Here is a 14,028-nt window from a genome sequence, read left to right on the forward strand (position 1 = left end):
ATATTGCTTGTTTATACAGGTTATTTGCTTGTCTGCCCTGTTAGATGGTGAGGTTCTTGAGAGCAAGTACTTCTTTTTGCATCCCTCTCATTAAGCACAGTGTTGGTACATTGTAGGCTTTAAAAATGTTTAGTAACTGACAACTAAACAGACTCCTAAATAGAGAATAGGAAAAAAATAGAAGAAAAAGATAAGAGAACAGAATGGCAGGAAGTTCATATGGTAGCATAGACAAGCAGGGCAGGTTTACAGTTAATGTGTAGAATGTATTGTTCCTTTTTTTTTTTTTTTTAAACAAAGCAAGTAGTATGACATGGAATCAAATTCATATTGAATGCTGTTTCTGTATTTTCCTGGGTAGAAGGCAATGCTTTCTCTCTCTCACTTGCTTTCTCTCTCTCTCTCTGTGTGTCTCTCTCTCTGTGTCTGTCTGTCTCTCTCTCTCTTTTCTTTTTTTTGGCACTTGATTTCAGGATATAATATATTTCTTCCAAAAAATATAAAGTCCATTGAATAAGAAGTTTTTTCTACTCAATGGCTTTAATACCCTTCCTTCTATCACAGGCCTGGGGCATATAAGGATTAACAAGAAACTTCTGGATACACAAGTTCTTTTGCAAAAGGTTAAAGTAAATGTCATGCAATAAATAGTTAAGTCACAGGCTCAGATTGGCTCTTTAGGCCTATCCCAAACCAACTTCTGTCAGTCGGTCACCAAAACATCTATTAAATTGCACAGCACTTTTCTAACCCCTAAATAAAAATAGCCCTATCAAATGAGACATACAAGGAAACAATATTATAAACATAATGAATAACCAATATGTGTTGGAGGCTAGACTTACTGGCTCTCTATCCATTATGCTATGCTACCTTGAAACAATATTAGTATTAAATATATCCTCTATACATGGACCAAATAGTATAAAATCTAAACTAACTGAAATGTAAAAATCATTGATATCTTTTAGATAGTATTTTAAAGAAGGCAATTGTGAGACTAAATAAATATTAGTGAAAAAAAATTTGATAGACCAATGGTAATTAGATTGAGAATTTCAAAGAGTATATTGATTCTTCAACATCATTATTACCTTAAAAAATCATATTTCGAAGAACTCATTTATTTGGAAACAGATCTTTTACAGACCATAAGACAATAAAACTGTAATCAAAAGAGACTTTATTTTAAGAGACTCAAATGAAAAGTAATACGATCTTAAAACAATGAATGGTTCAAAAACAAATCATACAAACAATATAGTAAAATAAGTAATAATGACAGAAAATGCCAAAATACATGATATAACTAAAATAGAAAAATGTATATTCTTGAACACATGGATTTTTTTTTTAAAAGAGAACTATAGTACCATACTTAAAAAAACAAATAAAAAACCTAGAAGATAACAAATTAATCAACCCAAAACAAACATAAAATAAATTTTGAAAAAATCAGAATAGAATAGTAGATTCAAAGGGGACAACAAAAATACTGAATTTATAAACAAGAGAGTTGAGGTTTTTAAATCTAAAAATCAATAAGACATTGGCTAATTTATTTTTTAAAGAGAAAAAGGAAAAACAAATTATTCAGCTCAAACACAAGAAAAATGTTCAATAAATAAAGATGAAACTATATTAAAGTCTCAATCATGTGCCAAAAAACTGAAAACAATGAAAAAAGACAAATTATATAAACATCTAAATCTTATCACTCAATGTCTACAAGACATGGAAAGTAAAACTGGATGGCATTAAAATAAATGCATTTTAGCAAAATAATTTTTTTAATGTTCCTCATAAGGCTCTCTATCTTACTTGCTATTCTGCTAACCATTCTCCTTTTTTCCAGTTCCAGTTTTACCCTGCAGTGAGCACAAGGAATCAGACACATGAGAGAACAAACACGTAAAGGGTTGTCTCATGGCCTATACAGTCAATGTTCAACTCTTTCCCACAAAGGTCTTTTAAAAGATAAAACATACCTTCTGTTACCAGGACCATACTAAAAGCTTTTCTAGAACCTGCTTTATCTGAAAAAATCTTTGAAGATTATGTGCTACTTAAAGTGACAAGGAAAAAGTGGACTAAAACAATTTTTTAAAATGCCATTTCAGGGGCATCTAGGTGGCCCAGTGGATAGAGCAGCAGCCCTGAAGTCAGGAGGACCTGAATTCAAATTTGACCTCAGACACAGAACACTTCCTAGCTTTGTGATCCTGGGCAAGTCACTTAACCCCAATTTCTTCAGCAAAACAACAACAACAACAACAAAATGTCATTTCAATTTAAAAAGAATTTTTTAAAAACTTGTATTTTCTGTTCAACATTACAGTTTAGACTAGACAGAGTAAATACACATTCCATCAATAGAAACCTAGCTGTGGTTACTTTAAAAATTTTGTATTGTTCCCCCCCTTACTTAATCTAATTAAATATACTCCTCAAATACCTTATTGAGTCTACCAAGTGAAGAGATTAGATCTGCCCATTCGCTTGATGATTCAAAATTTCTTAAAGCTTTTTCAATCACTGAAGAATAATTTCTGTATCTGTAATCTCTCAACAGCTCTTGCTCTTCTGGATCCATTTTACATCCTCACAGTTGGAGAGGAACCTGAAGCCAGTAGAAAAGAACAAAATAAAAAACAAATGTCCATTTATTATATAGCTGATGGAATAAATAAATTAAAAACATCATAAAACATATCAGTATATAAAAATTATACCAATTATACCCATAATTTTACAGAAAATTTTGCTTATACTTAAAATTATTTTATTAACAGAATGATTTATTTTGGGAAACTTGGCAATGCCACCAAAGACATGGCAAGCTACCAACACAAAATAAGCATTTTTCTCTTATTCCTTCAAAGCAAAAACAAAGCCAGATTAAAAAATAGGTTTTCTTGATGCTGACCTTATATTTAGTAATTTAAGTTTTATAATAGGAAATACTTCTCCAAGATTTAGCTAACAAGCTGCAGAAAAATTTCAATTTACATAGGTGGATGAAATCACATTCCTGACATAATGATATAACTTGAGATTTAGAGCAATATTTAATGCTAAATCAATTTTCTGAGAAAAAAAAGAATTTTAAAAATCTGCAATACTTTGAAAGCAAAAAGACTTAAAAGTTATTTTTTTAAAAAAAGTGTTATGGGCCACAACTCTGAACTTGAAACAAAAGATTTTTACAAGGTACTAAGTCAGTGGAATTGACAGAAACAATGGTTATTTAGCTTGATGCTTAACAGTTCTCTAGTTCAGTACTTGTTCTTAATACTTACTATAGTTCTACATGATTCACACCTTTGATAAGCTCGGACAAGCTCAGCCAGAATCTGAATGAGGGAAGACCAGAGAAATTCTGTTCTCCTTTGCTTCTTCACTGAAACCAAGATCCGGAAGGCCTCCAGAAAAAACTAGCCGAGCCCCAAGTGAAGGAGACAAGACTTTGAAGGATACAATAAAGGATTTGGATTTTAACGCCTGGCTCCACCTGTGGTGATTAATGAACTGAAAAGAAGGCTGCCTCCAGAGACTCCAAGAAAACCTCAACAGAGAATATTACATTTTAGAGAGAATATTACAAAAAAGAACTTAAAGTTGAAAAGAAGGCTTAAGTACATAATATTCATTAAGCCAATAATTACCTGGATATGCAAATCATATCTTTAATCAACTCTCAATGTCACTTTTAGCAAATCTAGGATCCAAGTACCTTCTCAGGCTATTCATTCCTTGTTTTGAGTCTTTAAAATTACTTTCCAAACACTTTTTCTCTGTTGAGTTTCTACAATCTTTTTAGAGCTTACAGAATTACAGGAATAATACATAAAGAAATCTAGAGCTCTAGAGGGCCTGATATTAATCCCAATAAATGAAATATTAGTATTGTTCTCCCTAGATTGTCAATTAGTAATGTTTGATAATTTGTATTTAAAATGTTGCATTGATATTATTCTATACCAATATCCTTTTTATGTACTTTTTATGGGCATGTATGTTTATTCTAGCCTAAGTTTTTAATCCTTGATTTAAAGGAAAAGTCTTCAAATACCAAATTATTCCTCAAAAAAATCTTCTAGTTCTTAAAAAGTACTATATTTAGTTCCTTTGATCCCTCTACTCAATTCTATATAATTTTCTTAAGCACCTAACAATATCTAACTGTTCCAGCCTGCTTAAACACACACACACACACACACACACACACACACACACACACACACACACACTTCATTTAACTTTAGCCAATCATTTCCCACAGACAAAATATTATATGGGGGCAATGTGCTGTTTCCTGGCTACAGCCCAAAATAACCAAAAACCAGTAATGATGGATAATTAACATACCCAGAAAAACTATTGATGTAAATGGCTAGTAGATACTAAGCAACCTCTTATAGAAAGGGTCAGGCAGATGCAACCGGTTATTTAGTAGGTTGTAGTAAAAATGTTTACTGATATTAAAAGGATCTCATTAGAGCCAAAGAACAGACATCTGGAGTAAGCAGTAGTAGTAAAATGGCTTTGTGAAGCCATGATAGATTACAGTAGTCTGATTTGAGTGGTGACAGAACTGAAGAGAAATTGAGAAGAGAAAAAAAGGTCATCAGAAATAAATTAGTATGGTGAGGAGAAAAGCATACTTGTGGAAAGTGTAGACTGAGAAAGTAGTGTTTTTGAACTGGCTACATAAATGTATTTTTTTTTTCTTAAAGTACTATTTGATATGACTAGCTCAATCTAGGAAAGTTTGGGAGGAGTGGAGATTAGCATAGTGGGTCACTGGTAATTTCAGAAACAAGTCAGTCAATTATGTTTGACTTCAGCATTGATATCCAAAAGATAAAAATGCTAAAGGAAATAGTTAAGCTCCTAAATTGTGTAAACAATTTAACTTTTTGATTGAGATTAGAAGTTTGATGGATGAGACCAAGCAAAGTCAATACATCTGCTATCAAGTGTGGAAATGATATTTAAATTAGTTACACCCACAACCCATAAAAAAAGAAAAATCCTCAAAGTTCCTACCATTAACAGCTCTTTTAAATATAATATTCATTTCTGGCTATATTATTTTAAAGTTAACTGATTAACTGGCTGATTGTTCTAGCAATAAATAACCGACTTTAGTTGTTTTATTTCATCAGAGTGGTCCATATATGATAAAAGCTACATACTGCTATATATCTATGTACTAATAGAAAACTGACATTTCTAAGGCATTCATACAGAAATTCAGAAACAGTGAATTCATTCAACTAGCAGTTATAAAGCTAATACCAATAATTATAAAGAAACCCTCTGCAAACATATTTATTATTTTTAAAAAATGCTCAGTCTTGATTCTGACATTAAAACTTAAATTACTGCATAACTATCAGAGTCTTCAGGACAAATAGCAAATATTTAATAAATACCTCTTGATCGATTGACTAAATATATATGTAAGGGTGTGGGAAATCTGAGTTTGGATCTTTTAAAGTGCTAACAAATCTATCTGAAAATAATTTTTTTTTTTTAAAGCAGCCACAACTAAATGTCTTGGGATAAAGGGGAAAAAATTTACAGATAATCTAGATAAAATACTATAAAAGTTTTTTCTAGGTTGAGGTTTATTTTTCATAACAGTGTTATTTATGCAGCTTGGTGGGAGCTATTGATAGGCCTTCAGATCCTGTTTACCTCAGTTTCCTAATTTGTAAAATGAGCTGCAGAAGGAAATGTCAAATCACTCCAGTTATCTTTGCCAAGAAAACCACAAAGGGGTCACAAAGAGTCAGACTACTGAAAATGACTGAACCACGAAAAATGTGATATCTTCACAATCCCTTTGCTCAGAAGATTGTATTATGTTGGATGTAAACGTAAATACTGTAAAAATTAAAGTCACAGCGCACACTTTAGGAACCTTAAAGAATTCATTGTTCTGGGGTACATCTCTTAAAACATTTAGATCTCCTCAGGGCAAAGGGTTTATTTTTTCAAGGGATTATTTTCATGAACACACACACACACACACAGAGCCACTCAACTTAATCTACTCTTCTGCTTGTCTAGTGTATAGGCAACACTTACTAAGAGCCTACTATGTGACAGGCACTACGCATTCATCTTTAACAGTGTCACCTAGAGTAAAGGGAGGGTGGACGATTTGCCCCATCAGGCCCAGAGATTAGCAACAGCTAATGACTTCCTCATAGTTAAGAAAGGAAATATTTTCAAAGCACCCCCTTTCTTCCTCTATTAAAGTGGAAATCCGGAAGGCATTCTTCCCTATCTACTTCCTCCTGCAAAGGACCTCTCGGTTTGACAAGAATGACAGAAATATAACTGCCTCAGACACCTCGATCACGACAAGAATTGGACCACGAGCCGCACCTGAAACCCCCTATTGGGAGAAGGTGGGTCCCCAAGCAGGTGCCCCACCCTCATCCCAGTGGTTACGTAGGGTAGTTTCTTACTAGGCGGGTGTACAAAACCAGCTACTGCACTGCAGCAAACAATAGGAAGGCTGCCTACCTAAATCACGGTCCCCGCCAGAGGAAGAGGCCCCGGAGAGCGGTGAACAACCTTCCCAACGCAATTTCTCCGATGGTAGCTACAAAATTGTATGCCAACAGCAATCTAGGGGAAAGGAAACCGCCCAGTCTCTCATCCAATTTCTTCGCTCTCTAAGGCTCCACCACTGTGCTCACATAGATTCCCCAGCGATCCAATAGGAAAGGTCCTCGGGACGCAGGGGCGGGCACGTATACAGGGGTAGTAGGAGGCGCTCGCCTATGAAGCTATTGTGGAAGAGGTGAAGGCTGACCAATTGCTACCTCCCAGTGTTCTCTTCCTTCCAGGTGAGACTGCAGCTGAGGGAGGTATTTACTGCGTGTATCCCGAGCGAGAGACAAAGGTGGCGAAGGCTTGTCTACTCAGGTTGGAGCTGAGAGAGGGGAATAGTCTGTGAGAAGAAAAGAAAATAAGCTCTATCTACTGCTTTAGTGAGCATTTGGTGTCTCAGGGGCGGAGAGGAAAAGCAAGAGCTCACACAAAGGAAGTAACCGGAAGAACCAGTTTCATATCCCAAAGGCGAGCCTGCTTGTCATCTTCTGGAGGACCGTAAAACTTCTGTAGCCCTAGAGATGCAGCAGGAGAGGAAGGGTAGAAAGTGTAGAGAAAAGATACCTAAGTGTGGAATTGTTATCAATAATAAGATAACGTCACGTTTTGGTAACATGAATTCAAATTTATTCGCATAATTTTTGGAAGCAACGCAGCCTCCTTTGTCTTTGACATCCCTACTTTGCATACGTTTTGCCTTAACATTTCCAAAAGATGAATCCTAGGGCAGCTAGATAGTGCAGTAGTTAGAGACCTCAGACACTTAACACTTCCTAGCTGTGTGACCCTGGGCAAGTCACTTAACCCCAATTGCCTCAGGAAGAAAAAAATCCTAAAATATAATAGCCTTCATATAAGGCTACTTCCTCATATTTGGGTTGAAACCTACTCTCAGGATCTAGGAATAACACTATGAGTCTGAAGTCTTAACATTGTAGCACCTGGATGATTCTCATTAAACAGTGTAATAGGCACAATTAGGGTAAAGCAAAGGAATTTACTAAAATGACAAAACAAACAAGCATACAAACAAAAAATCCCAGCTAGGGTACATTTTATGTGTTTCTGGGGCACTGCAACCTAGGAAGAATAGTACATTGATAATGGAGGCACATTTGCAGGATACATATGTGACAAATATAACATCCCTGGTGTCTGGGAAGCCTTTCTTTTGTAGAGAACTCACACATGCATTGTGGGCAGCATCTGTTCTGGTTTGTATTGCTTAATTAGCTTTGCAGGATCTGCTTTTCTCCATATCTCTACTTTGAATTGTCAGGTCTTACTTAGCTGTTGCTCTTCCCTGCAGCCAGAGGTTTTTTCTTTGAAGCTGTTTTCTCCCTCTTCCTGCCTTGCTGTATCTATGTGCATCCAGAGTATATCATTTCCTCCCTCAATTATGCCTCAAACTCTCTTAAACTTCAACAGTCAAGCTGTTGGATTGGACAACACCCTCTAGGTAAATTGCACTGGCTGCCATTTACAGCTTAGGAAAGAAAAATTCTCTTCCTTCTCTTCAGTAAGTCTGCCACAAATGACTAATGACTGGACTTCCCCAGATTTAAGGGACAACCTGGAGCCTAAAGCCTTTTTATGGACTGTATTTGTTCATTATCTTATAACTTAATATTCTGTATACTGATTGTGTCACAATTTTTCAGCTTAATTTATGGACTGTGAGAAGACAAATTGGGTCAAACATTCTGGATCACAATTCAGAACTATACCAAATGTACTGTTTTACCTACAATGGTTAAGGACAGAGGGGAAGGCAGCAGTACAAATATATAGCAACATTTTTTGTAAAAGTAAAGAATTGGAAGCAAAATGGATACCCCTCAATTAGGGAACCATTGAATAATTTGTGATATGTGGATATAATGGATTATTGCTTATTGCATAGTATAAATCAAGAAGGGAAAGCACTAAAGGTCTTAAGAAATTCAGTCAACATAATGATCAACATTGACTTCAGAGGATGGCATGCATTGTTATGTACCAACAATGTGTTGGTTTTGTTATAAGATACTTTATTTTCTTTGACTGATTTTTTATTATGTGGGGAGTAGTTTCCTAATTAGGAAATTATTAAGTTGGCTAAAACCTGTCTCATGGGATATGAAAATTTACTTAGGGTCTCAAAAATCTCTCAGAAAAAAAGCTAAAAAAAAAAAAAAAAAAAAAAAAAAGGATGCCAACTGTTATCTTAGTGACATGTAAATTTCTCTTCTCAATCAGCTCATTATGAATCTTCTAAATGTAGTTTAATCTATGAATCTAAGTCTAATAATTAGGTTTGTTTCCTTAGGGAATGTATGGAATTATGATTTTGTTTAATAAAGTTTTTTTCAACTTTTATGAAATTGAAGAAAACATGAGATTTTTATTTTTATTTTATTTTTTATTTTTTCCCTTAGGCTGGGGTTAAGTGACTTGCCCAGGGTCACACAGCTAGGAAGTGTTAAGTGTCTGAGAACAGATTTGAACTCGGGTCCTCCCGAATTCAAGACTGGTGCTCTATCCACAGCGCCACCTAGCTGCCCCAACATGAGATTAAAAAAAAATTTAAAAGAATGGTCAAGATTATAATATATAAAAGAATTATTTCTCTGTAACTTTGATATAATTTTGTCTATAGAATATAGTTTTTTGTTCAGGTTTATTTTTCTTCCCTGAGACCTGAATCTGTGCTTAAATATAATAAAATCCATGTATTTACATTTATAATTTCTGCTTTGTGAAAATCCACAAAGCAGAAATTCCACAGCAGTTGCATATTATATGAACTAAAAAAAATACAGCTACCATAAAATTTTGATTTGCCTAATTCTCCTTCATTGTTACAAAGTAAGGGAGGAGGGGAAAAGTCATTGTAAAGTGATAATTATATAAAAAGATACATCAGTAAAAAATTATTTAGAAAAACAATAAAATATGCCCTTCCAGAACCATATTTTAGGCACATCTTGCCAAGTTTTAGTGATATATATGAGATCAACTTATTTCCTTTTGTTTACATCTTATTAGTCTTGCTTGTTCAAATTCTTAGCATTTGTAAGACCATATGTTTTATTTTTAACTTCCTGCATTCTGTCTCTAGTGAATTTCTCAGCATCTGTACTGTTATTCTTCTATCTACAACGTAATTACTTTGTTATATCAAGCCAGGTAAATAGATGTAGGCAGTTGCCTCCCTTCTTTTTGCTTTTCAATTTAAATTCTTTTTTGATTAGATTTGCAAAAATCTGGGCAAGTAAATTATTGTTAGTTTATTAGATGTACTCCACCCCTACCTATCAGTACTAAAGCTCATCAAGTCTATACTTTAGGTAGAAAGCCAGGCTTAGTTGTTAAATTGTTCACTTCTTAAATCTATTCTTTTCTTCTGAAACCTTTTTTTAATAAGCAGCGATGATAAAAGCATCAACTATGTCTCTAAGGTCTTCAATTTCTTGCCAAAGACTTCATCATGGTCAGCATGTCTTTCTAGATTCCTTTATGCATTGACATCTAAGTGACTCATTAGAAATAGGTACATACAATCAGATTTTACAAGTTTCTGTCATGATCAAAGAAGCCTGTAAATTCTTTTATTGTTATTATCAGATTGATAGATAGCTGTCTCATTATCCCTCAGCAAAGGATTACCAACAAGCATTCTTCTATTTTTTTCCTTTAACTCTTTTTGTCTGATCTCTTACCTGATTGCACATGTATATCCACAATGACATTCATGTCATGAGGTCAATCAGTTGCTTCTTCCTCAGAGTCCAGTCTTAACTCTTTAGGAAACTAAACTCATATTTGTTAATTATATAGTCCTTGTAGCTTTATTACCATGGAGACTTGATAGACCAGAAGTATCCTCCTTTGGGAGTCCAGACATTACTCAGAGTTCCCTGTTTTTGTGGCATTTGATTTTGAAGGTGCCCGGAGAAATGTCAGTCACATGAAGCAGTGTAGAGAAGAGTGTGTGTGTATGTGGGGGTTACAGAATGAGAACAAAAAAAACCTGGAAGACCATGGGGGTTGGTGAGAGATCAGATCTCATTAACTGTCTTCCCCTCTTAATCCCTCCCCTCCCCTGGAACTGAGAAACTGCTCTCTAGTTCCTTATTTAACTACTCACTTCTTGTTTCCCTTCTTATCTTTTGGAAGGAGGGGTATGTTTCTTGAGGATGAGGAAAAAAAGCCATTTGTCTTCTTGGCAGTATTCCTTTAATTGCTATGCATTTTGGAACTGTTATTAAAAACCCAGGTATCCATTTAACATGAGTGTATTAATACAAGGAGGCAGATTAAGAAAGAGGAAGCTAAAACTCAAAGAGAAGAGATATTTTTTCCCTCAACATAAGTTATGTGTCAGGCTGGGTGGGAATTGGAACATTTTCCATTAAAGAGCATATGATAATAATAATAATAAGTATTATTAATTATAAAAATGCATAAAATTTCCAGACTATATAGGTATATAGTGTGGTATAAAAAAATGTGTGTATATTATCTGTATACATATGTATATAATATATATGTATGAGTGCGTGTTTATGTGTTTATGTGTGTGTGTTAGGTTTAAGGAGAAAGAGAAAGATTCTGGGAAGAAGGTGATATGTAGGTAGCCAAAAATCTGTGACATATCCCTCTTCCCAGCTTGCTCCACTCGAGACTTCAGGGTATTTAGCTGAGATCTGAGACTCTTTCTTAAGCTAAGTTATATCATGGCCAATGGGACAGCTTATTCATTCTGAGTATTGTCTTGTATATATTTTCATGTGTATGTTTGCTAACAATTTGATTAAATGACTATTTGTTATGTGTATTAATTGTAGAATTGGTATCTGGCAGGAAGGGAGTCATAATTTAGATAAATATTTATATTTTTCCCCATTAAGGGATAGTGATGAGAGGCATAACTTGAACTTACAAATTATTTTCCCTAGAATATCAATAGTTAAGGGAATGGATAGCCATAATTCTAATCCAGCATCCTTTTCTCTGAGGAGAACAGTGGGGCCAGCCTTTGGCCCCAAGCTATTACTTCTCTTGTCAGGAACCAAAATCTCCCTTGGAGAAGGGTGTGGGGAAAAGATTCTAGAGATATCTATTCTTTCTTCACTTCAGACCAAGATCACATCTAGGTTGACTCATATGGACACAACCTACATGGACAAAATTGTACAGCAAAACAATACATACATACATATAGACATATATAAACCCCACTTTCTAGTAATGTCCATAAAAGCACTTTGCAAAATGAATATAATATTTCCTTGCTTTCCTTAGATAAAAAAAAAAAGTCATTCAAATTGAGGGGAGTCACAAGGAAACTGTTCTATAAATTGAGGAATATAGCAAAAGTTTTTGTTAAGGAATATTTCAACATTCCACATTCTTTGATTCCCATAGAATACATCTTTTTAAAGATTAATGACCTTAATAGAAGGTGAAGAAGAGTCTGTGGAATCAGGCTAATTCTTGACTGTATAGGTCCAGATGGATTAGAGTGGAATTTCCTCTGGAAATATGTCTTTCCTTTATATGGATGTCATAAATTCCAGTAAAGGGAAAGAGGGAGTTCATTGTAAGATTCTTTATAATTATAACTTTGAATGGACTACTCTTTTTAGCAGTTTTGTTATATATTTAATTCAAATTATGGAAGAGAGCACTAGCTAGCCTCCATCATTCTTTTTGAATTTTTTTCTTATTTCATAATGGTTTCTGAACAAGAATGAGTGTAAACAATGCTGTATTCTATCAAGAGACCATTCATTTATAATGAAGAAACTTATTCCTTAGAGTGAGAACAATAAAAAGAAAATTTCAAGTATTTTGGGTGTATCCCACAAATTTTGGTATGTTGTTTTATTGATTTATTTTATTATCTTTAGTGAAATTATTGATTGCTTATATGATTTATTCTTTGACCCATCAGTTTTTTACAATTAGATTACTTAATATTTGAGTAATTTTTAATTAATGCTTCTAAGAACTTTTATTGAATGCTATTTTTATTGCATTATGGTCCTAAAGGAGTAAACTAATATTTCTGCTTTTCTGCATTTAATTGGGAGATTATTTTTTACCCTATAAATTGTCAATTTTTGTAAACATGCCATGCACAGCTAAGAAAAAGGTAAAATCTCTTCTCTTTTGTAGAGGGTCAATATTAAATAAGTCCATGAACAGGAAGAGTCCGGTCCAGATATTACTTGAGACCTGCTCTCTGTTAGGGTGAGGGAATGGAACTATTGGCTCACCATCTCCCTAACAATGAATTATAAAGACATACTTGATAAATGTAGGATAATCTTGATGGAGAATGCATGCCACTGGAATGAGGCATTTTAACCCCTTAACAATGAATTAAAGACACACTTGAGGGAAATACATTAGTATGACAATTTCTGCTATTTACTACAGTGTTTTGATAAGTTGATGTTGATAAAACATTAGTTGGTGTTGATAAAATCACAACTATTTTGTTGGTATTGGTGAGCATCACAATCATGCTATCTACAATTCTGTGTTGTTAAGTACCTTAGTATTGATAGTTAAGGTGGATACTGAAAAGTCAAAGTATGGATTGTGCATTAACCCTGAAAGGTGTATGTTGTCACCTGAAGGGAGATAGTAATAATGTAAATACTAGCTTAAAGAGTATATAAACCCTAGCCCTTAGATTACTAAAAGGGGATTGCAAAGCATATCTTCTGTCCTTGGATATTCATTCACACTCTCCATATTCACTGGAGCTGGATTCCAACACTCTTCCCATTCAATTTTCTCCAAAGGTCTACCATATCTAACTTTTCTTAAATTCTATTGATCTCTTAACTTTTTTCTTATTTATCTGATGATTGGATTTATATATTTCTGAGAGCAGTCAGCTCCTAGTACAATTTTGCTGTTTCCTCTAGTAATTCATTTAACTTTTTATTTAAGAATTTAGATGCTATTCCATTTCTATAATATTCCATGTACATATATGTTTAGTATTGATATTCCTATGGTATCTTTTAGAAAAGTGTAGTTTTCCTTTTTCTCTCTGTTAATTAGACCAATTTTTGCTTTTACTTTGTTCAGGACTATGATTTCTACTTCTGCCTTTCATACTTAAGGCAAAGCATAATATTTTGCTCCAGTCCCCCCCTCCCCCATCACTCCTTTTTTAAAAATTGATTTTATAATTATAAATTTTTTTTGACAGTACATATGCATGGGTAATATTTTATAACGTTATCCCTTGTACTCACTTCTGTTCTGATATTTCCCCTCCTTCTCTCCAACCCCTCCCCTACATGTTAGGGGAGTCAGTCCCATACATGTTAAATGTGTTGTAGTATATCCTAGATACAATATGTGTGTACAGATCTGAATTTCTTATTGCACAGT

The 14,028-nt window shown here is 34.1% G+C and overlaps 1 protein-coding gene and 1 long non-coding RNA gene across 8 annotated transcripts in view; one reads left to right on the top strand and one right to left on the bottom strand.

Annotated features, from left to right (window-relative positions):
* DOP1B (DOP1 leucine zipper like protein B) overlaps nt 1-6,747 on the bottom strand; it is a 139,457-nt gene extending 132,710 nt beyond the window's left edge. The window contains exons 1-3 of one of the 7 annotated variants that reach the window (XM_074300596.1): nt 6,541-6,745; nt 3,322-3,511; nt 2,456-2,620 (exon numbers count right to left, since the gene is read on the bottom strand). In XM_074300596.1, coding sequence (XP_074156697.1) covers nt 2,456-2,593 — 138 coding nt within the window. In that variant the 5' untranslated portion in view covers nt 2,594-2,620; nt 3,322-3,511; nt 6,541-6,745. Of the gene's footprint in view, nt 1-2,455; nt 2,621-3,299; nt 3,566-6,540 lie in introns of all 7 variants that reach the window. The other 6 variants (XM_074300595.1, XM_074300594.1, XM_074300593.1 and 3 more) reach the window with 6 other exon arrangements.
* Nucleotides 6,748-6,778: 31 nt separating this feature from the next.
* Nucleotides 6,779-14,028, top strand: part of LOC141561251 (uncharacterized) — a 48,444-nt gene continuing 41,194 nt past the window's right edge. The window contains exon 1 of the long non-coding RNA XR_012488003.1: nt 6,779-6,866. This is a non-coding gene — a long non-coding RNA (uncharacterized LOC141561251). The remainder of the gene's footprint in view (nt 6,867-14,028) is intronic.

The sequence above is a fragment of the Sminthopsis crassicaudata genome, chromosome 3 (genome assembly GCF_048593235.1).
Source record: "Sminthopsis crassicaudata isolate SCR6 chromosome 3, ASM4859323v1, whole genome shotgun sequence".
Taxonomy (NCBI): domain Eukaryota; kingdom Metazoa; phylum Chordata; class Mammalia; order Dasyuromorphia; family Dasyuridae; genus Sminthopsis; species Sminthopsis crassicaudata.